General features: G+C 39.1%; 2 protein-coding genes across 2 annotated transcripts; both read right to left on the reverse strand.

Moving 5' to 3' along the window:
• Positions 1–4,987: 4,987 nt before the first annotated feature.
• LOC149264360 (root phototropism protein 2-like) lies at positions 4,988–5,941 on the reverse strand. Its single transcript, XM_089398515.1, has one exon. It carries the CDS (start codon positions 5,939–5,941, stop codon positions 4,988–4,990), a length of 954 nt encoding a protein of 317 aa, XP_089254641.1.
• Positions 5,942–6,170: 229 nt separating this feature from the next.
• Positions 6,171–7,799, reverse strand: LOC149264361 (uncharacterized). The gene is made up of 2 exons (XM_089398519.1): positions 6,605–7,799; positions 6,171–6,512 (listed from the first exon to the last, which is right to left on the reverse strand). The coding sequence occupies exons 1-2, from the start codon at positions 7,778–7,780 to the stop codon at positions 6,171–6,173; spliced, it is 1,518 nt and encodes a 505-aa protein (XP_089254645.1). The 5' UTR covers positions 7,781–7,799.
• Positions 7,800–26,643: the final 18,844 nt, after the last annotated feature.

The following is a 26,643-nucleotide window of genomic DNA, read 5'->3' on the forward strand; positions in this document are numbered from 1 at the left end:
TGCAGGTTCAACATAGCTAAGGCATGTATACACAATGGTTCGGTAATTCAAAATAGCTTATGCATAGGTTTTCCTTAATATAGCAGCATATGCACGCAGTTCTACATATTGAAGTAGTGTACGTCTCATAAAATATGTTTTAGCTACTTCTGTTTATTGCTGCAGTGTTCTGGGTTCAAGATTGGTTTCTGGTTACTATTATTGTATTCTGGCTAAAGCATTTAGAGAAGTGATTGTTTGATTCAATTTTTGGTTGGTGCAAAGCAGATTGGTTGATGCAGATATATTTGATGTTTGATTGATGTTATTGATGGATCCAGTCTGAAAATTTATGAAGCGTGGTCCCTGGAAGAAAAGAGAAGGTTGTAGCCTTCTGTAGGTCAGCACCTACGTAGTAGTACATCAGCTAGTACATGAGCTAAAGGGGTTGTAGCTCCCTTCCAGGAGAAGCTGGAGAATGAGAGAAGCTTGTAGCATTCTATAGGTAGAAGCCTGCATACTGGTATAAGACTGCACTAGTACATAAATATTGTAAAAAGAAGTTTCTTATTAACAAAAGATAAAGACGAATTGCAATAGGTTTTTTTCACCCACATTGGGTTTCCACCTTATATCTTGTGTTCATGTGTGTGATTTCATGTACTATTTACTGCACTTGATTACTGTTTTATGGTTCTGATACACAGATTAAGATCAGCTAACTAAATTAGAAGTCTGTAAGATATACGCGGTTTTCTCTAAACACAGTTGCCTATATACGTAGGTTGAATTAACAGAAGTAGTGTATATCAATTTGTTTGTGGAAATGAAAAAAAAAAAAAAATTGCTAATACTGATTCAACCCCCCCCCCCCCCCCCCCCCCTCTCAGTATTATTTCCAACAATTGGTATCAGAGCAGGTCCTTCAGAAGAAGCTTGATTGCTTGAAGGAAGATCTATCATCATGAGCAACTATGAAAAAGAGGCATCCATCAGGCCACCAATCTTTGATGGGAGCAACTTCGTCTATTGGAAGGTAAGAACCATAGCCTATCTTCAATCTCTTGGTATAGAAGTTTGGGATATCGTGGAAGGAGGATATACATTTCCATCAGCAACTCCTACATATATGGCTGGTAAAAAGCAGTATGAAACAAATGAAAAGGTTATCAATACTCTATTGGGAAGTCTATCTCAATCAGAATTTGTCAAGGTTATGCAGCGCAAAATCGCCAAAGAAATATGGGACAAGATCATTCTAAGCTATGAAGGAGATGATCAGGTAAAACGTGCAAAACTACAATCTCTAAAAATTCAATATGAAACTCTCAGAATGCACAATGATGAAAGTGTGGCTAGTTATTTCTTACGTATAGATGAGATTGTTAATCACATGAAAAGCTCGGGTGAAGAGATAAAAGAAGTTACTTAGTTGAAAAGTTTCTAATATCTTTATCTTCTAAGTTTGAATCAAAGGTTTCTTCCTCACAAGAAAAGAAGAATCTTCAAAGTATTACTATGTCACAACTACACAGAATCCTAACTGCTTTCAAAATGAGAAAAGGGGGTCCATCAGACATGAGAGAAGCTACATTCAAAGCTTCAGGAAAATGAGAATACAATGAGTCAGGACATACGTTAGAAGGAGAGGAAGAATCAAACTTTGTCAAGAACCTTCAATGGGGTTCTGGAAGATTCAAAGGCAAGCTAACTTTCAAATGCTTTGCTTGTGGAAGAGTCAGTCACTATGCATCCAAATGTCCTCGTAAAGATAAGCTTGATAAAGGTAAGGAACTAGTTAAATGGAACAGAAAACAGAACGTAAGTAAGAAGAGCTATTATACACATGAAGATAACGATGGATTTTCAAATAGTGATGAAGATGAACATGGTAATGATTATAGAATTTTAATGGCTTTTGAAGATATGATGATTTCTTCGATGCTATAGATGAATATGGTCTCTATGAAGAAATTTATAAACTTAAAATATGTTTAGAAGAGAAGACTATGGTTATAGATACTCTGACATTCCAACTTGTTGAAAGGGAAAAACACAATGAAAAGTTAGAATGTGAAATTGTGGGACTTAGAAAAGATATTGAGAAAACAAAAGCTCTTAATCTTAGATTTGCTAAAGGATCTGAAACTTTATATGAGATTATCAAAGTACAACGTTCTCCTCTAATCAAGACAGGTCTTGAATAGACTGAAGAAGCATCTCAAGCACATAAGCCATCCACCTCCAAAAGTTATCTTGATGCAGCAAGGAGAAGTGAACAAGTTGACAATCATCAACGAAGCCATAAAACGGATCACCAGGTAAATTGAGGTCAAGCTACTTCAAGGATGAATAGAAGATACAACCAACCACAGGTAAATCATTCTCAATTTGATTTACCTGGTCGGTAGATTTGATAATCGCTGGAATTTCTTTAATGGCCAATGTTTCTCATGTCATAACTTTGGACACAAAGCTACTCAATGTGTTGCCTACAAGATTATCATGACTAGAGAAGCATGAAATCAAAGGAGTGTGACTGAGATCATGAAGAGGAACTACAATAATTTTTCTGCTCTTGAAAATGAAATAGAATGCTCTATTTGTAACAACTTCGATCATGAATATTCTGAATGCAGGAGTAGGTTTTGGCAAAAGGAGCAAGCTTCATTGGGTCCCAAAACATGGAGAAAGAAAGAACCAAAAACATAAAGATGTGGTATAGCCTTATATTCAAAAGGACAGGAAAATCATTGGTACATCGACAGTGGATGCTCAAAACATATTGTTAGCGCTCGAATCTGCCTCAGGCTGAAGAAGGCAAAACTCGAGGCAACATCAAACCAAGCTCAGCCTTGTAGCTAGCCCTACGAGGGTAGGAGAGGGCTCTCTCCAGTCAATCTCGATAAAATGAGCAATCGGGTGCAAGATGACTAAAAATGGGAACTGATTTTAGGCTAGTAAATGGATAGGAAAGGGGTAATTTGATAAATGACTGGGTTTTCTGGGCAGCATGGGATCGAGAATAGCATGAGCAGGGAAATTAAATCCGAGACACAGATTATCTCAGGAGGCAAGACAGGAAATAAATTTAGCATTCAATTTTGACATTATATGGAATGAAAAGAACGCTGAGAGGTTGACAAGGGCAATAGATGAATCCTTATCAAACAGAAGAAAACACAAAACATGAATACCTTCCCAAGGCAGAGCAGCAAACTGGATTCTGCCTTTCTCACTTAAAAGTATTCATTTAGAAATGATTATGAAATGAAATGGAAACATAACAAGCTACATATGAAACAAAGGAAAAAACAAATGCTGAATTCACACCACAAGAATCTCAGGAGTCAGAGCTGTATCTTTTCATTAAATCCCTGTCAAAAAAATATACAGTGAAGTTTTCCTTCACAGCTCTCCCACTGTTTGCCAGAACTCAGAACCCTTCACAAATGATTTTTCATACAATAAATAAACTTCATCGGTGGGAAAACAAATCGATAAAAAATAGGGAGCTGGAACACCAATCGAAGAAGATAGGAAAAGAGCTGTCCATCTGTGCTGGCGACAGAACAACGTTACATTATTCCATTTGAAATCTCTGATGACCATTTGGAAAGGCGTACACTGTAACTGTAGACCCTTTGAATCATAACTAAAGTCCAAAAATAGGAAATCGAATCCTATTTCTCTGCTGGGGTAGATATTATTTGTTCTAAATTTGGCTTTTGGACTTTGACCTTTCACCTTCGCTTTCCGTTTGAATGAAACCAATTTTTAATAAAACTGGTCTTTAAATAAGATTTCACCTGAACAATCCCAGCTGCAATTTACCAAGCTCAACACGTGTTTTCAGTTTGAAGACATTTACTTGTGTCACCACTGTTTGATTACCAGCGCATTCCGTTCTTTCCAGATATTAGATGTCTTACGAATGGTTCCATTTCCACTGCAAGGTATATCACATAACATGCGATCAAAAAGTAACTCTGTCATATTTTCTGTATTGGGGCCATTCATTCATCTCAAGTCTTCCACTACCGTTATCCTCTGAGAAAAGTATTTTCAAAGCTGTTCTAAGACCAAGGATCCGAAGTTTCCCCCACAGCCGACATTTTCCATATCCAACACAGTCCATTAAAGCACTGATATTTCTTCAATTCCATATTTTTGTATGTCTGGTGTGAGTTTCACTCTTACTACTCCAGCACAATAATCCACTTGGCAGCTTGCTTACCAGGTTCATCAACAGGAACCCATTTCCAAACTGAAGCTTTTTCATGACCATCATAAGCACTTTAATCATGCTTTCATTCTGGATAAAATATGTACACTGTATTGACACACGCTGCTTCCAATCTGAAAAAATCCATAAAGTAATATACTTCAACCACTGTTTCTACCCAAAAAAGGGGAAAAATAGGCCAGGAAAAGGCGTCCCTCTGTTTTACATATTTGATGTACATTAATCAGCTGCTCGGCGATCTTCATGTCAAAAGGTAGATGCATGCTGTTAATCTGAGTCGCTTATAGTTCTCTCCCTGAACCACAGAGACAGGGCATCTGAGCCTGGATTATCATCTGATGGTGAAACCCCATGGGCTGGGAGAAATCAGGTCTGTAGTGCCTCTATTGCATCTTCCCAAGATTTCAACTCCGTTCTATGGGTTTCTAACAATTGTATTAGAGTCTCCACGATGTGTTTTTCATCCACACCAATACACACAATCCACAAAAGCAATTGAAGGAAACATGTGACGCTATGTTTGGAAATTCGTACAAATTTGGCAACCAGAGCAGAAGGAAAATAGTCATCAAAGAAAAATGGCGTCATTCTTCATTGTCTTCACCTTGGCACATATTTTTTTTTCTTTTTTTTGCTTGACTTGTTAACATTTTTGACAAAAATCAACCAACAAATGTGAAATATCTGAGTAAGCCAAGAAAACCTATACACTCGATCCACGGGAATTAATGGATAAGAAAGATGAAGGAATGCAGTAATGGCTTAGGATATGGAGTATCTTCTTCTTCTTGTGGGTAACTTTTGTGAAGCATCATCTGCATCAAAGAGGTTACTGGAGTCTTTGGAAGAATTGCGAGCAAATGGATTGAATTTCCAAAGCTTTTTGCTGATAGAAGAGAAGAAGGAAGATGAAGTCTTCTTCTGTTGTTGTTGCTGTTGGTTATTGTGGAGATCTCTCATATAATTTTTCATTCTTGCCACTTCTGTCTTTAACTCTTCATTCTGCTTCCACAGAGCAGCAACGTTTGCATCAGTGACAGCCAGAGGTTTGGGTGATGGGCATTGCTGAGCATCTGCTTGCCCATGATGATTCAAATTATCATTAGGATTGGCAGTAATACTGCGAGTCTGGAGTTTATCATAGAACAACACTTGGACTATGAGATGCACGGGGAGGCGTTTGTTCTCAGATGCATGAGCTCGTGCTTCTTGTGAGAGTCTATGAGAATCCATTACGCTGCAGACCTTCTCACGTTCTAGCTCGTCTAAGGAAGGATGGGCCTTTAAGTAAATGTCGATTTCACGGTACAACCCATCATCCAAATCCCGGGCTACTTTCGGCATCAATTTGGGCATAGTAATGAAATTCTCAACGCTAAAATTCTCAGCAGGAGCTATAGCCGCCAAGTACCCGTCCATGGTCCCGCACACCTTAGAGACAGAAGGGGAGCAATAACCATCCAACTCATCTGAAAACCCATTTCGCTTCTCCTTGTTGACTGTTTGAGGAACCGAGGCCTTCCAGCTCCTCAACTTTGTGATAAATTTGAAAGCAGTTGGGGTATCGTTAAATGCAGGGAGAAGAGGCATGATAGGGAGGGAATTTGAATTGGAAGAAGTGGTATCTTCTTCATGGGACTTGTAATCCACTGTTGCTGTCATGGTGGAATTGTTGAATGGAATTCCTGGTGCGTTGTTGTAGACTCGAGCAGCCATGTAGTATTTTCCAGATGATTTTTTTTTGGCCTTGGGGCTCTGTGCGGCGCGCGCACTCCTAGTGCGCCACGCTTGGTGAGTGCATCGCATCAGTGCAAAAAATGAACTATGGAGGAGTGCCCAATCCGTCGTGCGGCCTATTTGCGTCGTGCCACCTGTTATATGCGCCGCGATGCCTCCAAGTCACTTAGAGAACTATTCACTTCACTTAAATTGGTTTCTAATTTCCTCAATTCATCCTCACGCTTTTTAACTTTGGTCCAAGTTGCTTCAAATCATTCTCCCATTTCGTCCTCTCACTCATAAAAGCCTCAATGTACAATCTAACTTCTTTTAACATAGTTTGATTACTTATTTGTGATTGACTTCTTGTGCTCTCATCGTAAGCATGACAGGTTGCTCCATCATCGAAAGTTTGATCTGGAACACTAACAATCTCCAGCCATGGATTTGGAAGAATATCAACATTAATATGCACAAAGAGCTCGATATGCCAGGAATGCAAAGCTTTAAATTGCAATAGTCTAATGTCTTCTGGAAGCATAATTTCGTGCACCGTACCTTTCCCTGACTGAATTTGTATTGAACAGAACTCAGAGTATACAAATCAACTGTCAAAGTATGCTGGAAACCATCCATTTTAGGAGTAACTTTCAAATGTACCATCATACTTTGACCTCCTTTCAGACTAGAAGCCTCCTCAGATAAAACCAATGAAGAAGCACCATGATCATATATGTTCCCCTCTTCATCGATGCTATGATTAGATAGTGCAATTTCAGATCCAATTTCTTTTTCTCCATGATGACCAACACCAACGTTCTCCGACATCATTTCAGGAATGAAATCACATATGAGGGAAACTGCAGATATATCAATAGGGATATGAAGAGGATTCTTAAACTCAAGCTCCACATTTATAGCCTCTCCAGCAATACAAATATTGCTATCTTTTCCTTTCAAAGATTTGGAAGAAGACCTTGCTGCAGAATCTAACCAGTTACTTGATGTCGGGGATGTCGATGGAACTAATCCTTCCTCCAAATATTGCCATGTCTTTTCTGGTAAAAGAATAGCTCCAGCAGAGGCATATGTGCGGTGATCCTCAAAATGAATTCTCAGTGATGTCATATTAATGGCAGGCAACTTCAGTTTGAACATTTCATTTTTTTTACCAACACTCTCAAAAACACGCAGGAAATCTCCCAGAAACATTTCCTGAGTTACAGCTGATTGATGACTACATGCAAGTAATCTCATTAAATGTTGAATGGCCAGTTCTGACTTCCCGATAACAGCATACCATCTTCCAAGATTAAAGTGGACATGGTCTCTGATATAATTCCATCCATCGCCTTCAAATACAGGAAGAACACACATATATGCTCTAATGGCATGTTTCCGCTGTCCACATATAGTGTAGCGATTTCCTGCAAGGACAAGATGGAATCCAAATTTCCTGAGCATGCGTGGATTTGCACGCAGATAACAATAGGTTGCCTGCTCCAGCAATATACCTGCACGTAAGCTTGGTTCCTCACTAGAGATATGGAAGTAGACATTGGCAGCCTCCTTGAATTGCCCCCTAGCTTTGTGCAATTCCAACCACCAAAGTGCACATCTTGTGGCATATCTCTGACCTGAGGCACCTATTTTCTGATAAGTTGTAAAAGCCGTTTCCATGGAATACTCTGCTTCCTTTCTTGATTGATCCAACATAAATAGTGAAAGTCCAATCATTTCCTGAACACCAGCATAATGCTTCCAAGCCTTGTCAATCTTGTAGTCACTGGATAACAATCGATAATTTGAAAGAGCAAGTTCATAATCACGCAACATAAAGGCATAGTCTCCCAAAATTCTGATCTGAGACTCTATCAAACTAAATGTGTAGATGGACCCATTTGAAACATCAGCAGTATCATCCTTCCCCTTATGCCACCAAAGGTTTTTAAACTGATTTTTCAACCCCTTCCTTGTTGCTGAAACCTGTTAATTCGAGGAGCATATTTTCTGCTCCATGTATGGGATAATATTCTTTACAGAAAATTCTTGCATGGATTCATTAATCTGTTCCAAGTCATTTATGTTGAAACAACGGCCTAGAACATGGTCAGATGATGAAACAAAAGGAGTCTAGATATCTTCTGGTAAGATCTCTTCATTTGATTGTGAAGAATTAATACATAGCAGCCTACAATCATGTGGTCCAAAAGTTCCCTTCATTTCCAATAGTATTTCATTTGCTTTGTCTGCAGGTCCATCTTCAATAAAGGAAAACTGGTACTGTATTGAGTAAATGAATTTTCTCGTACTTAATGTTGTCTAGGGGCTTCAGTCATACACTTGTTGATATGAGATATAACTAGATTAGCTTTGAAAAATCCCGCTCCAACCCCTGTAGATCTTGCTTTGTCTCTTTGTGTTGATGATGTTCTGTCTGTTTGTGCTTTTGCAGGGATAGGGGCTGCTGAACCTAGCAAGATGGGCAGGGCTGCCTGAAGAGCTGTAAAACCTTATCAACCATGTATTGAACGAACTTAATAATTTCTTCTTTAAAACAGAGTTTTGAAGAAGAAATGTCCTTCAGCATTATTAATAATGTGGATCTTGAAGTGAAACCTTATTGAAGCTCTCTTTGGCCTACAGGCATTAGTGAACACTTCTGGAGACAAAATCCTAGACTCAAGGATTAAAATGACCCTTTTTTACCAAACTGGTATTTGATGACTGCAAATGACGAGAAATGAACCTTGGTGAATTCGACTCTGACAGAAAACTGACAAGACTGAGTCTAACACATATGACAGGTGATAAAGAAAAACTTTAGTCATATAGTGACTTAGAAAAGGAAAGAAAGGTCTCATTTGGAAATGACACCCCTGCACTCATAAAAGGTAAAGGATCCGTTCTTTTAAAAGAAAAGGTGAATGTTGGGAATGTTATGTATGTTGATGGCTTAAAGCATAATCTATTGAGTGTTAGTCAAATGCATGATCAAGGAAATGAGGTAGTATTTCGATCAAATGGATGTACTGTTCATGAGCTTGATACAGGAGAAACAGTGATCAAAGGCATAAGAACTCCAAATAATTTATACATACTCAAGGGAGGACAACAACAATGCTATCTAAGAAAAAATGATGAACATTGGCTATGGCACAAAAGATTGGGGCATCTAAGATTCCCTCAGGTAAGGAAAGCATGCAAATATCAGGTTGTTCGTGATCTTCTTGACATTAGAATTCCAGATAATACAATATGTAGATCATGTCAGTTTGGTAAGCAAACCAGAACACATTTCCTTGAGAAGGAAGGATCAGCTAGTAAGCCACTTGAACTTGTCCATAATGATTTATGTGGTCCATCAAGGAAAAAGTCACCTCGTGGAGAAGAATACTTTATATTGTTCATTGAAAACTTTTCCAGGATGTGTTGGATAGGACTTTTGAAGCATAAAGACAAATTTTTCGAAAATTTCAAAGCATTCAAAACCTTGGTTGAAAATGAATCAGATCGCAAAATCAAATTCCTTAGGTCTGATCAAGGAGGGGAATTTACCTCGGATGAATTTTTCGACTTTTGTGAAGAACATGGAATAAGAAGGGAATCCTCTACTGCAAGGAATTCTCAGCAAAATGGAGTGGTCAAAAGGATGAACAAAATGGTTCAACAAATGGTTTGTGCTATGCTTGATGAGTCTGGAACTCTTGTAACCTTCTGGGGTGAAGCTGCATTTGTTGCCATTACTATTCTCAACAAAACAAATGTCCAGGTAAACAACACTCAATCTCCTCATGAACTTTGGTATGGTAAGACTCCTACTGTAAAATACTTCAAAGTTTTTGGAAGAAAATGTTACATCAAAAGGCTTGATGAAAAGCTTGGCAAGTTTGAACCTAGAATGAATGAAGGCATTCTCCTTGCTTACTCTTCCCGAAGTAAAGGATATAAGTGCTACAATAAAAGACATGGAAAAAATGTTGAAAGTATTGATGTGGTGGTTAATGAAGCAGGCAACAACCCGAAGCAGATAAAAACCGAGGATTTTGAAGATGATGAGGACTATCCTTCAACATCCAATCAGACTATTGCTGAAGAAGAAACTTATGAGGCACCAGAAGAACAAATAAGGGTAGAAGAAAAGACTCCATCCAGGTACATCCAGAAGAACCATCCAGAGACTCAAATTTTGGGACAGAAAGAGGCAGGTGTATATACAAGAAGAACTATTACAGAAGCTTCAAGCTATCTAGCATTGCTCTCCTCTGTTGAACCATGAAATATAAGTGAAGCATGCAAAGATGAATGCTAGGTCAAGGCCATGAATGAAGAAATTGAGCAGATTGAAAAGAATAACACTTGGGAATTTGCTCCTAGACCTAATGATAAGAATGTCATAGGGACCAGATGGATATTCAAAAACAAGCTGAATGAAAATGGATATGTTATTAGAAACAAGGCCAGACTTGTTTGTAAAGGGTATGCTCAACAAGAAGGCATAGACTTTGAAGAAAAATTTGCATTGGTTGCCAGACTTGAAGCCATAAGAATGTTCCTTGCTCTTTCTAGCTTTCAGAAGTTCAAAGTATATCAAATGGATGTGAAATCTACCTTTCTAAATGGAGATTTAGAAGAAGAAGTGTATATTGAGCAACCAGATGGATTTATCCTTGGAAATGATCCAAAACTTGTATGAAGACTCAGAAAGGATCTCTATGATCTTAAACAGACTCCAAGGGCTTGGTATTATCATTTGGACAAATACCTCCATCAACAAGGTTTTTCAAAAGGATCAGCAGATAGAAATCTATATATAAAAATTGGCAATGATAAATTGCTAATACTTGTTGTGTATTTTGATGATATAATCTTTGGTAGAAATGAAGAAGCCATGAGTCAAAACTTTTCTCTGGTGATGTAGAAAGAATTTGAAATGTCCCTACTTGGTGAGCTCACATACTTTCTTGGTTTACAAGTCCAACAAAATAAAGACGGTATCTTTCTATCACAAACCAAGTACCTCAAGTAGAACTTGAAGAAATATGGCATGGAAGATTCGCAACCAGTATGTACCCCTATGGTAACAGGATGTAGCCTCAGCGCAAATGATGGATCAGCAATAGTACATCAACCAACCTATAGATCCATGATTGGTAGTCTGCTCTATCTACAAGGTACCCGACCAGACATCATGCATGCAGTGGGAATAGTTGGAAGATTCCAGGCAAATCCTAAAGAAGCACAACTTTAGGCAATTAAAAAGATTTTCAAATATCTTCAAGGAACACAAAACTATGGCTTATGGTATCCTAGAGGTACAGATCTCACACTTCATGCATATACAGATGCAGATTGGTCAGGAAGCATGGATGACAGAAAAAGCACTAGTGGTGGTGCATTCTTTATGGGTTCTAGATTAGTATCTTGGTTCAATAAGAAACAAAGTTCAATTGCATTATCTACAGCTGAAGCAGAATATTTGGTTGCTGCATCTTGTTGCACACAACTCCTTTTGATGATGTAAACATTGCAAGACATTCAAGTCACTTGTACTCCACCTATCTCCATTTTATGTGATAATACAAGTGCAATCAATATTTCAAAGAATCCAGTCATGCATTCAAAGACCAATCACATACCTATCAAATATCATTTTCTCCGGGAACAAGTGCTTAAACAAAAGGTCAAATTGGAGTATGTTCCCTCCAAGGAATAAGTTGCTGATATATTCACCAAACCACTACCCAGGGAGACATTTGAATACCTCAAACAGAAGCTAGGAGTAGTTGATGCATCATCTTGCTGTTGAAACTTATTTGTTTCAGAGAAAAGTGGTTTTATGTTAGTTTCATGAAGAGCATCTGCGTACATACACCGGTTTCTATGGATACAATCGCATATATGTTGATTTGAAGAAAAACAGTGGGCCAGACTAAGGATGAAAAGAGTCTGATATGGGTCTGACAGAGACGATCTGGCATAGGTTCAGGGGGAGCATATACTTTTAATAATGCATTGTTGGCATTATCTTAGAAGATCTTGGTACAACTTCATAGTTGTTTTTGATTCAGGTGGAGAGGGAGATCATGGTTGATGGTCCGGATGGTGATTGATAGATGTTGTTGATGATAGGTGCTAATGACTATCATATTCTTGTCTTAGATAATTGATCTCTATGTCATGTATTTATTTTATTATAAAGGTCATGTAATGACCTACTTTGTTTCCCCACTATGCTTGGGATGGATGATGTAATATTCTTGTTTTATCATGTATAAAGTTTTGGTATATCCGCACTTGTTTGGGTGAATGAGTCAATTATGGTATATCCCCATTTAGTTGGGAGATGGATGTATGTATGAGTTTGTGGTGATAGGACGATCATTTATGATATATAGAGTCATGCTCTTCTTGTAGAACATTCTTTTACAGACACTGCCTACAGTCAGGGGGAGCATGGACAACACAGCAGAGTAGAGATTTTAGCATGTACTCCGGGGTAGCATCACCCTTTTCCCTTGATGACAAAAGGCGGATGTTGAGATTGCAACAAGATGATGGAGCTTAGTGAAAAGAGTCGCCTTCACTAAGTGGGCCCGCAGGCAAATTATGGCACAAGTTCTATTTTTGATCCCAGCAGGGATGACCACAGTATGAGTGATCACAGTGTGGGTGACCACAGTGTGAGTGATCACAGTATGAGTTGAGTTTAGTGGACTGGAGGTGCAGTTGATGGAGTTTTGTTCAGTTTAGATTTGTTAAACTGGTTGTATTTAGTCTAACTGGCAAATAGACTAGAGATGATTTGGTGAATTAGTTATTAATTAATTCACAAGTTATTAACTCATAATGCAACTATAGAATACATCAGTTAACTCAGTTGCATGTCAGTGCATGTTCAGTTCAGCAGGGACAGGTGTTAGAGAATCAGATTTCTATCAGTTGTGACTATAGTTGTGCATCAAATCTTGCACAATCAAGGGATTGAGTATGCCAATGAGTTTGCTCATGTATTTGCCCAGTTTTTAGCCTGTGCTCACGTCTTACAGAGTGTGAGTGATTCTTTGCAGGTGAAATACGAGTTTGGTAAACCATTCTCATCAGTTCTTGAGCAGGTATTGAGCTAGAGAGGCAGGCAAGCAATGGAATAGATTTGGAGATCAGATCTGAGCTGTATTGTGTGTAACAGGTGGAGCTGGTACTGGATTGCTTGTGATAAGCATTGTACTTTGTAATGTTACATGTTCTCAATCATTAATATACAGATAGTGTGGGGTTTTTAGCGAGATTCTTTTCCCAGGTTACATACTGTGTTAATGTGTGAATGCTCTTGATGTTTTATTGTTATTGATGCTACTATATTGATGATCAAAGTAGAGGAGCTTATGTATTGTGTATGTATTCCGCAATAGTACATGATTAACATAATCTCTGTTGAATATGTGTTAAATTATTCAAAATTTCTACATGGTATCAGAGCCAGCTAGATAATTGTAGAAAAAGTTTCTACATGGTATCGAAGCTGTTGATCATCAGATCTACTATTCAGGAAGTGTTTACATTCTATTTCTTCAGGTAGAGTCTATAATCGGGCCAGGTAGCCTCTGGATTCATCCTTCCTTTGGAAGGTGAGATATCCGGTGAATGCCCATAAATTCAATCTCTGTACGAGAAATATTTTGTTCTCACGAATTTTAGATCGGAAGCGGTTGAGTTTGAGCTGGGGGAAATCGAATTTGCAGCAGTGTTGTTGAAAATGTCTTTCAACGGATTGAAAATTTTATTCCAAAGCAAGAGCGACCTGGCGCTCAAGGATAAACTCAGAAACAATAAAGGTGAGAATGGATCTTCATCAAAGGTATCTGATGAAGACAATTGTGCTTTGGCTGCCAAAGCAAAGAAAGGGAAGAACAAGAAAGCTTCTCATTCTGGTGCGAAAGGCAAGAAGCAGGATATGTCTAAGGTGAAGTGTTTTCACTATCACCAGCATAGACACTATGCCACTAATTGTCTGCAGAAGAAGAAGAACAAGTAGGCTGCTGGATCTGCAATAGGAGAGGCTCTAGCCTCACAGTTTGAGCTTGATTTTTCATTGATCGCATGCTTGGTTTCAAGTGTGATGGGATCAATGTGGTTCTTGGACAGTGATGCGTCTTTTCACATGATGGGAGATAGAGATTTGTTCTCTGATCTAGAGGACAAAGATCTTGGAGTGCACATCGAGATGGGCGATGATGGTAGATACAGTGCGATCGGTATCGGTACCATTTCCTTTGAGAGGGAGTCTGGTAAACCCTTCGTATTGAAGGAAGTCATGCATGTTCCAGGATTGAAGAAGAATCTTATCTCAGTGGAGATGTTAGAAGACAAGGGGTATGATGTTGTTTTTAGCGAGGCAAAGGCTTTCCTGCACAGCAAGACAATTGGTGAGACCCGGAAGATAGGGGTTCGAGTGAGGAACCTTTATCAGTTGCATGTAGATAGATGTGCAGCAATGGCAGGCAAGGCAAAAGGATTGGTGAGCCGGGATGATGGTGAGTTGTGGCACAGGAGATTGGGTCACCTTCACCATGGAGCCTTGAAGATACTGCAGCAGATCACTACAGGGCTTCCTAAAGGCACACTTGCGCGGTCAGATCAGTGCAAGGGGTGTACTTTGGGGAAGTTTGTGAAAGCCACCTTTCACGAGAAGGATAGTCGCGCCACGACGATCCTTGAGAGAATTCACATAGACGTATGTGGACCTTTCTCAGTTGCTTCGACAGCAAAACACAGGTATTATGTGATTTTTGTTGATGATTTCTCTCGTAAGTGTTGGATCTTCTTCATGCAGAAGAAGAGCGATACATATTCAAAGTTCTGTGAATTCAAAGCACTGGTCGAGAAGGAGTCGGGGAAGAAGGTGAAGGCTCTTAGGAGCGATAATGGTGGTGAATACATCTCGGACGAGTTCAAGGATTTCTACAAGGCAGAAGGGATTTGTAGAGAGCTCATAGCTCCCCATAACCCACAGCAGAATGGGGTAGCTGAGCGGAAGAACATAACAATTGTGGGTGCTGCACAGGCAATGTTGCATGATCAGGGCCTACCCCTTCACTTGTGGGCGAAAGCATGCAATATAGCAGTTTATGTGCAGAAACGTTGTCCTATAGGATACTTGGCATGAGTACACCCAAGGAGACTTATTCTGGTAAGAAGCCTGATCTTTCTCATTTGATGATTTTTGGTGCTAACGTTTACATGCATGTGACGAAGGATGCCAGGAAGAAGTTGGAGCCGACCGCAGAGGTTGGGATATTTGTGGGGTACACTGATATGCCCCACAACTATCGTGTGTATTTTCCAAACAGTGGTAAAACTGTCATGCGACGGGATATAAAATTTCAGGAGGAGAAAGCCATGAAGTGTTCACTTGAGAGGGAGCTACACTTGCATGCAGATGAGGAGCTATTAGTTCCTAAGGATGAGCTTCAGGATGTGGATCAGCCACAAGACGAGGTTGATGGAGTGGAAGAGACCACTCATGTAGCGCCAACCATCAGAGGGCGAAAGCGCTTGATAGAAGCTGAGCGACTGGATCAAGATGCAGAGAAAGTTGTAGGAACACCTACAACCCAATGCAGGCAGAGACAGTCACCTAATTGGTACACTAGATACATGGCTCTTATGAGCAAGTGTGTTGTGACTGAGCCATCCTCTTTCGAGGAAGCTGTGGAGGATCCCGCATGGGTAGATGCCATGGTGGAAGAGTATGATTCTATTGTCAGAAACAGTGCATGGGAGATTGTTCCTAGACCGGAAGGGAAATCAGTGGTGGGTTCAAGATGGATCTACAAAGTTAAGCAGGCAGCTGACGGGAGTGTGGAGAAGTATAAGGCAAGATTTGTTGCCCGAGGCTTTTCACAGATAGAGGGGATCGATTATGAGGAGTCCTTTGCACCTGTTGCAAGGTATTCTTCCATACGGACGATTCTTGCTCTCTCAGCGCAGATGGGATGGCACATTAATCATATGGATGTGAAGACTGCATTCCTCAATGGAGTCATTGAGGAGGAGGTGTACATTGAGCAACCCGAAGGCTTTGAGGTCTTCAGCAGTGAGTCGCATGTGTGTAGGCTCAAGAGAGCGCTATATGGGTTGAAGCAAGCACCACATGCTTGGTACACATGGATAGACAGTTATTTCACAGGACTTGGATTCTCCAAGAGCGAGGCGGATCCTAACCTATACCAGATTGTGGTGGAGGGTAAGTTGCTTATCATTGTACTGTATGTTGATGATTTGATTCTAACGGGTGATGAGCTGTTGATACTGTCATGCAAGAAGGATCTTGCTACAGAGTTTGAGATGAAGGATTTGGGCTTCCTTCACTATTTCCTAGGATTGGAAATATGGCAGCGCAGTGGTGGACTGTTTGTTTCTCAGGGCAAGTATGCTTGGGAGATACTGGAGAAATTCAACATGCATGGTTGCAAGCCTGTTGATACTCCTCTTCCTGGAGGTTGGAGGAAGGAGGATGCCACTTCAGGAGAAGAAGTGGATGCCACTGTTTATCGACAGTTGGTGGGGTCGCTGATGTATTTGGTCAATACACAACCTGATATATGCTATGCAGTTAACCAGCTTTCACAAGCTATGGTTAAACCTACCAAGCTCTTCTGGAAGGCGGGCACGCATGTATTGCGCTACTTGAGAGGCACATCGGGATATGGTTTGTGGTACAGACAGGAGGATGAGGTGAAGCTATGTAGCTTCACGGATGCAGATTGGGCAGGGAGCCTAACAGACAGAAAGAGCACATCAGGAGGGGTCTTCAGTATTGGATCGACAGCAGTTTCTTGGTACAGCAGGAAGCAGAGATTCATGGCACTCAGTTCAGTGGAGGCCGAGTATATGGCAGCAAGTTTGGCTGCATGTGAGGCTATATGGATGAGGAAGATCTTGCTTCGTTTTTTCGGTTCTCATTTGGATCCTACTATGATTTACTGTGATAAACAGAGTTGCATTAAACTCTCGACTAATCCTGTATTTCATGATAGATCTAAGCATATTGACATCAGGCACCATCATATCAGAGATTGTGTGCAACAGAGGATCATGTTGCTTTCATACATTCCAACATAGGATCAAGATGCTGATATTCTGACGAAGGCTCTCACTAGGAGCAAATTCGAGTACCACCGAGGCAGGATAGGGGTTGCTGATAATCCATATCTTGTCGAGAGGGAGTCTTGAGATTGCAACAAGATGATGGAGCTTAGTGAAAAGACTCGCCTTCACTAAGTGGGCCCGCAGGAAAATTATGGCGCAAGTTCTATTTTTGATCCCAGCAGGGATGACCACAGTATGAGTGATCACAGTGTGGGTGACCACAATGTGAGTGATCACAGTATGAGTGATCAAAGTCTATTTTTAGACTGGCTGTCAAAAATAGACAAGTCAAATATTATTGTCTCATAATAATATTTGGACTATAAACTTGATCTTATTCTCTTGGAGCAATTCAGGATGAGCTACAGATGTGGTACATGTAGATCCCAGAGGGAAATATGTGGTTACCTATGGGATGACTAATATTTTCATGCAGGACTTCAGTTAGAACTCAAGTGAGTTGAGTTTAGTGGACTAGAGGTGCAGTTGATGGAGTTGTGTTCAGTTTAGCTTTGTTAAACTGGTTGTATTTAGTCTAACTGGCAAATAGACTAGAGATGATTTGGGTGAATTAGTTATTAATTAATTCACAAGTTATTAACTCATAATGCAACTATAGAATACATCAGTTAACTCAGTTGCATGTCATTGCATGTTCAGTTCAGCAGGGACAGGTGTTAGAGAATCAGATTGCTATCAGTTGTGACTATAGTTGTGCATCAGATCTTGCACAATCAAGGGATTGAGTATGCCAATGAGTTTGCTCATGTATTTGCCCAATTTTTAGCCTATTCTCACGTCTTACACAGTGTGAGTGATTCTTTGCAGGTGAAATACGAGTTTGGTAAACCATTCTCATCAGTTCTTGAGCAGGTATTGAGCTAGAGAGGCAGGCAAGCAATGGAATAGATTTGGAGATCAGATCTGAGCTGTATTGTGTGTAACAGGTGGAGCTGGTACTGGATTGCTTGTGATAAGCATTGTACTTTGTAATGTTACATGTTCTCAATCATTAATATACAGATAGTGTGGGGTTTTTAGCGAGATGCTTTTCCCGGGTTACGTACTGTGTTAATGTGTGAATGCTCTTGATGTTTTATTGTTATTGATGCTGCTATATTGATGATCAACATAGAGGAGCTTATGTATTGTGTATGTATTCCGCAATAGTACATCATTAGGATAATCTCTGTTGAATATGTGTTAAATTATTCAAAATTTCTACAGGGGAGAGTGATTTGGGGTTGCCATCAAGTCCAAAGGGGAAGATTGTTGGCATTATGACACAGGCTTGGCACTTTGGCATAGGTATTGTCCTTGATGGCAACTCACTCGGCAAATCACTCAGATAATAGTTGAAGCTCACAGACTCTCAAGATAAAGGAAAAGGAAGTATACGTAGGTTCCCATTGACCAAACCACGTATACACATGGATTCACAGGCCAAAATGCGTGTATGCGTATACACACACTTTCATGCACATAAAAGTGCATATAGTTTGGAAAACTTGGTTTTTGGTCCTTGGTATTTGGACCTATGGTTTTGGACCATGGTATCTCATCCGAAGTGTTGAACCTAGGTATTTGGACCCAAGTATTGGTTCTAAGTGGTTTTGGACCATGGTATTGAGTAACGGCTAAGACTATAAAAGGAGGAGAAGATCATTAGGAAGAGGAACTCAAGCATTGAATATCTTATGAAGAGCAAGATCTATAATATTGGTCATTGGGTTATGGTGCATAGCTGGATCTGAATCAAGGAGGAACCTGAGCACTAGAAGAAGGATAAGTTCTATTGATGGGTCAAGATCTTAAGGCTTGAAGAGAAGTATATTTGTGTGGTTTTGATCTTTTATATTTGGCACATGACTTGATCTGTAAATCTGATGATCTGGGTATAATTGATGTCTGAATAGTTGAAAAGGGTAAATTATCTTTTATAGATTTGTACGCAGGTTTAGCATAGTAAAGGCACGTATACACGCTAGTTCGGTAATTCAAAACAACGTATACACAGGTTTGCCTTAATATAGCAGCATATGCATGTAGGTTCTACATATTGAAGTAGTGTATGTCTCATAAAATATGTTTTAGCTACTTCTATTATTGCTGCAGTGTTCTAGGTTCAGGATTGGTTTCTGGTTACTGTTACAATATTCTGGCTAAAGCATTCAGAGAAGTGATTGTTTGATTCAATTTTTGGTTGGTGCAAAGCAGATTGGTTGATGCAGATATATTTGATGTTTGATTGATGTTATTGATGGATCCAGTGTGAAAATTTATGAAACGTGGTCCCTGGAAGAAAAGAGAAGATTGTAGCCTTCAGTAGGTTAGCACCTTGTACTAGTACATCAGCTAGTACAAGAGCTAAGGGGGTTGTAGCTCCCTTCCAGGAGAAGCCAGAGAGCGAGAGAAGGTTGTAGCCTTCTGTAGGTAGAAGCCTATGTACTGGTATAAGACTGCACCAGTACATAAATATTGTAAAAAGAATTTTTTTGTTAAAAGAAGATAGAGACGAATTGCAGCAGGTGGTTTTCACCCACATTTGGTTTCCAACTTATATCTTGTTTTCATGTGTGTGATTTCCTATACTATTTACTGCACTTGATTACTGTTTTATAGTTCAAATACACAGATTAAGATCAACTAACTAAATTAGAAGCCTGCAAGATATATGTGGTTTTCTCTAAACACAATTGCGTATATATGTAGTTTGAATTAACAGAAGTAGCGTATATCAATTTGTTTATGGAAATGAAAAAAATTTTAAATTGCTAATACTAATTCACCCCCCCCCCCCCCCAGTATTATTTCCAACAGTATCTATGTTTTTGGATTGGTATAAGTTGTTCAGGTTTGTAGATGTTTGTGACCATATTGCCCAATGGATGAGGCACTTGGTCTACGTTGTTCTTGACACCTCCAAGGAGCTTCCATCCCCAATAAGGTCGATGTTAGTTCCAATCTTCATAGCCTATCACCAGGGATCAAAATGGCCTCTTACTATGTCTGGTTTTGAGAGATATTTTGCACATGATTTTCAATGCAAATCATATCCTAAGTATCTCCATTAGAAGAATCTCAAAAAAATATTTCTAACGGTATATCACACTCTCGTAACCGGTTTCTGCATCAGAAGATATGATCGAAATGAATGATTGATTCTTGGTTATGCATGTTTTGAGGTTACTTGTTGCACACAGGGACAAGTTTACTACAAAATCAATTTGGACAGGAATTTTACATAAGTGAAAGATTTTTTTGTCCATCACATGCCAAGTAAGAAAAACCTTCTTCAGTTTATGCACATGTGCTACTATGTGGGAGATATGCAGTGATATTTGGAGCCTACATTAAAACAAAACAAAATTTTCATTTATTTTATTGTTTTAGTCATTTTAGTGTGGCACCATTTTAAAACAGATGGAAAGTAATTTTGAGAAACCCGAGGAGGTTGTTGTTAACCACAAAAACCTCTTTCAGTTTATTCATAGCAACTGGAAATGAATTTCCAAATTTTAAGAGAGGTTTTTCTCAAAAATGACCTTATGTACAAAAAACTCTTCCATTTTTGTAACAGGTACTATGGTTTAGGAGATACGAGTTCATCTTTAACACCTTATTTCACAAATTTGGTCCAAGTTTAATGTAACTGATTCTATTTTGAAGAAGATGGTTGAGCTCAATTCCCTTGGTACAAGGATGAGCTAAGTGTATATATTTGATGAATTGCATAGTGGATAGTTTCAATTTTTGTAGCAAAGAGAGGCTTCTTGGCACTGTATAAAGTTTTCCTGAATATTATTTTAATAAAGCAGTGTTTACCCTTTGGACTTGGGATCCATCACGGTGTTTACTTTTTAGTATGTTTTTCTTGTAATTCACTTACATATTTTTTTTCCTCTATCTTGCTACAAAATTATCTAAGAGATATGTTAGGAATCCATCCCCTGTGATGCTCCTTTCATGATGATTTTGTTTTTAGATGTAGTGGTTGTCTTTGCAAAATTCATCCTTTGCTAGATGCTCTATTGAGCAAACTCATGATTTTCTTTCGTCTAAAGTTGTTACTGTAGATCCATCCCTTGTTTGATGCCTGCAAGGCATCAATCTTTCTCCCCTATTCTTCTCACATTTGTAATCTTCTATTTGGCTGGACATGACACTTACTTTGCCCCAAGTTTGCCGGCAGAAACTGGCATTGACTCCATAGCCCAATCATCCTTTATCTTGTTGTTTAGACCAAAAACTTTCAAACAAAATCCCCACACTCCATAGCTAGCCTAATATTTAGTTATTGCAGCCACGTTGTGTTGGAAAAGAGAGAGCCCTCTCTGGTCTGGTAGGGCTAGATGCCAGACCTAAAGCTTGGTCTGTGGTTACCTCAGATTTGCCTTTTCTCAGCCTTGAGGTTGATTTTGAGTGATAGCACTCTATACTTTGTTTATCTCAGGATGCTTGGTGATATTTCAATTGTCAATGCAATTTGCCTAAGCCATAAAATATATCAATAATTTTTTTTTATTTGTTGCTATAAGTCATGGGGGCTTCACTCAATGAACCTCTCACATATCACTTGTGTTCATGGAATACTAAAAAATACCCCTAATTTGACTACATATTTGAAAATACCTCTAAAAATCACATTATTTAACCCCCTACCACATGAAACCAATTCACCTTCCCAAATTACAAAACCCTTAATTTCACTAGATATTGTAGGTACCCATTTTCTAATTGACATTTTTTATACCCCTTTATATTTTTCATTAACTTTGAGCTCCATTTTTTATACCTAACAATATAAAAAACCTTTAAACCCTATATATCCCGCAACATATTATGTCATATTTACCTCAATATGAACCCACGTGGTATGGTATTGCTCCACCAATGAAGCCCTTGAGCTCTAAGTAGACTCCACTCGATTTGAGGCTTATTGTAGTTGATGTACTTCTCCTTCCATTTATATATGTGTAATAAACCATACAGGGTTGAAATTTTAATATCTTTAACCTAGTATACATTTTATACATTTAATTATAATATTCTCCCTTGATGGGAGTTTCTTGAGATGGTGTTTTGGTATATGCTTTTATATGGTGTTTTGGTACATGTTTTGATATGGTGTTTTGGTACATGTTTTGATATGGTGTTTTGGTATATGTTTTGATATGATGTCTTGGTATATGTTTTGGTATATGTCTTGGTATATGTACATATGTATATGTATGTAAATTCCACCATGAGCTATGTTATAAAGCTCCACTAAGTGGTATGGGTGTCATGTCATTATGCTTATGTTTTCATTTACTATGTTATCATGTGGTTATGTTATCAAGTTCCTATAATGTCATGTGGGTTGGTACTCAGTAGGGTGATCATTGTAAATACTGCATCGAGCTATGTTATAAATCTCCATGAGCAGTACGTCTTCTTTCCAGTATTTTCCTAAGGTATGTGTGTGATTGATCACCAAAGACGGTGTCCCCCAAGGGGGAGGGTTCTATAACAACACTGGTGAAAATTCCATGTAATAAAAGTTAAAAATAATAACCACGGTTGATGGGACACTTATTCCAATCTGAATGTTGGGAAAGACATCTTAGGGGGTGTTATTTTGGTTGTTTATGGCTAGGAAATTAGCAAAGGAAATGGCTAAGGCTTTGGGAAGGAAAAATGGCATTTTTGGCACATTTATTTATGAAAATAATGGAAATTAGGAGAAAAGTGACGTGAAAAGTCATAGGTTGCATTTGAGGGTGAAAATGAAGGAAGATAATAGAAAATGGAGAAAATGAAGGCCTCATTCATAAAAAGGCTTCTACGGATCAATTTGTAACCTTTTTTAAGTTGAGTTTTGGAGCTATCTCATTATTCTCTCTCTCTCTCTCTCTCTCTCTCTTTGAATCTTGGAAACTTAGAGTTTTTTGAAGCACTTTGGCATTGGAGAAAGAATGGAAAATAAGGCAAGTGGAAGCGAATATGAAGCAAGGAAAGGCAAGATCAAGTAGCTGCAATGAACTTCATTGTAGGTATCGACTTGCATGTGTATTTTCCTTACTAAATTTGGTATGCATGGTATTGAATGTGGTTCTTTTCTATCATGGAATGGGTTTTTCCAAGTGTGAAAATTTTATTTAGCCTAGCCTTGCCATTTCCTGATAACTTTGATGAGATGGGTTACCATATTCGGTTGAGATGTGATGGTTGGATGGATTCAAAGCTAAGTGGGGTAGATCTCTGAAATGAAAAATACATGACCTAGTGGTCCCTGAACCAGACTGTGGATCAGAGCAAAGCCACCGACCTAGTAACCCTTGATCCAGAATATGGGTTGCGTAAAGCTAGGATTGTGTGCCTCAGTGGGCCTAGGAATCCTTGCCAATTAATGGAAGGAATACAGTAAAACCAAGAGCTATATTTATTTCCATTGGGCCTAGTAGTCCTAGGATGGGATGTACGATAAATCCTAGAGAGTGTGTCTTGGTGTAGGGCCAATTTATTCCTGGTTTAGACTGTGGATTATGGTAAAGCCAAAGAGACTAGGAGGAACTCAAACACCTCACAGTGTAGGTGGATAACTTTGGTGGAATTTGTGCGTGTTTGGTGTTTTTTTGGTGTGTTGTGTGAGTCACATTCATGTTTGGAATATGGCACATGGATTATTGACTGGAGAGAGACTTGGCTCGGTTGGTCTATTTCTTTAATTAATGAAGAATCCATGCCCTTGGTTTTCATGTGTAAATGTACTAATGTATATGTGGGTTTTATGGTTGATATATTCATGGTATTTCTATTGTTACTATGATGGTTATATGTATGTTTTATGATAGCAACTATGTATGGCTCTTAACCTATTTTTACTCGTCAATGAATGGATAATGTATCATTAACCTAATATATGATATGCAACAAATGACATGAGGGAACAATGGTTCTTAGATATTCTCATATAAGTACGAGATCCCTATGTTTAATTTTGTTGGTTATGCTTATAGATTACATGATTGCGATATGTTTGACGAAATACCTGCCATGGCTAGTAGGGGTCTGATTAAGGTCTTCTTTAACTTATTGATTTTGCCTCATTATTTCTGTATTTTTTTTACTGCTCATAAGTTATTATTACATTCTAGGTAGTTACTTGGACTTTGAGCCTGAAAATGTGGCTCAAATCCCGGGGATGATGGCACATAATTGGAAAAATAAGTCTCTAGATGCTGGCAGACAAGCCTGTGAGAGTGACTCTTGGTTTGTTAACATTTTCATACCTATAACATGAGAGCAACTGAGGCTTAAGATGGTCAAAACTTTAGCAGGACCCAAAGGCAAGCTTCCTGAAGTGTTGGATTGGTTACTGAGGGTCTTAAGCTGATGTCGAATGTCTGTATATTATGTTTCTATCGATTCCACTTCCTTAAGGTCACATAGGAGGTTAAATAAAATCATTGTAGCCTCTCGTCACATGTTTACCCTGGTTGGCTAGCTACTTGGGTATATGTGGGAGCAGAGTGTTACAATGTCATCGAAATCTTATGGACTCAGATAGGTAGGCAGGAGTTTCAAATAAATGATAAGGCCGCATCATTTTCCTCAGGAAACCCAAAGTGGCCTTAGTAGAAATATTGGTATCATCACCCCCCAGAAGATGAGAAATTAGGGATAAAATAGGTAGAATGGAAGTTGCAAAGATGGTTATGGGGAAACTGTCAACAATTGGCAAAGACTACAGGTCAGGGGCCAAGACCATTTGCAGGAATAATTGTTGTTCATCAGCTGCAACGGTGGAGTAATGAGAAACAAGTGTGGTTTTTGTGAAATGTTGGGGTTTAGGAGAGCTAGGGTAAAGTAGGGATTTTTCAATCTTCTTTGGGGTTACTTCAAGGATTTTAGCCCCAATAGAATAGACAAAGTAGTTGTTCTCCTTTATGTAGGTTGTAGTCAACGAGGAAAAGAACCCACGGAAATGGTGCACAGAGGGAATGATTTGGTAATATAAACTTGAGTCAACTACCCAAAATGGGTCTTCTCCCCTGATGTGGCTACCATACAGGTTGAAATGGAGGTCAGCAAGATGGTAAGAATAGGAGGGGTTGGTAATTTTTGCCTCCATGTCCATGAGAGGGTTGACACTAGAGGAGGGTTTGGCGTCATGACCATTGAGGTTCTTGGGAGCTACCCTCTTCATGTTCTACAAATATTAGAATGACTTACAGGTGAAGGGGACAGACTGGTTACTTGGTTGTCATGGAGTGGGTTGAAAATGATATCGAGAGGAGATTCCTACCACCTGAGAGCTTGAACGATGTTCTGGACATGTGAATAGTTGGAGATCTTACACGGGAACTGATAGAAATGTTTGAAAATGCGAGGCAGGGTGTTTTTTTATAGGTGGAGTGGGGTAAATGGTAGATTGGCATGGGATGATGTCATAGGAGGGACATGTGGCTCGGTGAGATTGGGCGATGACGAGGGACAGGTGGACGGGAGCGGGGGAAGTCACATTGTCATTTTCCATTCAAACTTCACGGTCGCTTGAATTGGCGCTGATGGGTTGGCCCACATGGCACATGGTCTCCACCACCCTCCAATGGGTAGGATAGTGAGAGGTTGAATCCATCAGTTACACCTCGAAACATATATTGGGGAAGATCACTTATTTTCTATGCAATCTAACCCCCCGAAATGCTTCCGGGGGGTGGTCGAGTAGGGATGAATGACGATCTGCCCCAAATCGCTCTACTTTTAATTAATAATGTGTGGTAGTGTAAAAAAACATTTTTGCCTAACTGCACTTCTTCGATGGGGGTCCTGTGAGCAATTCTCTTAAGCTTATACCTTCTGTTATGACTCTAGGGTCTAAAAATTTCTTTCCCTAGATTATTTAAAGGGAATTTGGAGATAGTAGCCCTGGCTCTGATCTCTCAGCTTCTTGAAAGCGTTGAGGAATGGAAACAACATTCGCTTCAACTAGGGAATGTATTTGATGTAATGCACTGAAAAACTATAGATTAGTGCCTTACTCGTTTGGCATGGAGTCATTTTATTTAAACTTTCATAAAGAAAAAATAGTATTATAAACTCAAAAAAATGATGGTTATTTACAAATGGCTCACCGGTATTTAGAGTGAACAAGAGTGAACTCTTTCACTGTTGGAAGTAAAGCTTGAGAAACTACTCGTTCAAAGGCAGCCCAAGCACTTCACCTTCTATATTTTCTAGTAGGAAGGTATTGTTCCCCTTCACCTCATCAATCCTAAAAGGTTGGAACCATAGGGGATCAAATTCTCCATGCTTTTCTTTATCTTCCCTCCTGACATCCTATCTCAGTACTAAATCTCCTGGCTGCAAATACCTATTTTTCCTTTCTGTCAAACAAAGACTTCATTTTTTCTTGATAACTGATCAAATTTTGTTTCACATGTTCTCTACTCTCTTGAAGTTCCACCAATTGATTTATCCTTCTAGTTAAAGAATTTGACTCTTCCTTAATATCTTGCAAGATTCAAGCTACTAACATAGATAGTTGTATGTGGAATATTGCA

The sequence above is a fragment of the Pinus tabuliformis genome, chromosome 6 (genome assembly GCF_031772625.1).
Source record: "Pinus tabuliformis cultivar Carrire ecotype Pingquan chromosome 6, CPIR1, whole genome shotgun sequence".
NCBI classification, from domain to species: Eukaryota; Viridiplantae; Streptophyta; class Pinopsida; order Pinales; family Pinaceae; genus Pinus; species Pinus tabuliformis.

What these genes read in the sequence shown, in the direction of transcription:
- LOC149264360 (XM_089398515.1), bottom strand. Translation starts at nt 5,941, where the DNA reads ATGGCTGCTCGAGTCTACAACAACGCACCAGGAATTCCATTCAACAAT.
- LOC149264361 (XM_089398519.1), bottom strand. Translation starts at nt 7,780, where the DNA reads ATGTTGCGTGATTATGAACTTGCTCTTTCAAATTATCGATTGTTATCC. An exon ending in AAGGAGGTCAAAGTATGATG is followed by an intron (nt 6,513 to 6,604) that starts GTACATTTGAAA and finishes ATACAAATTCAG; the next exon opens with TCAGGGAAAGGTACGGTGCA.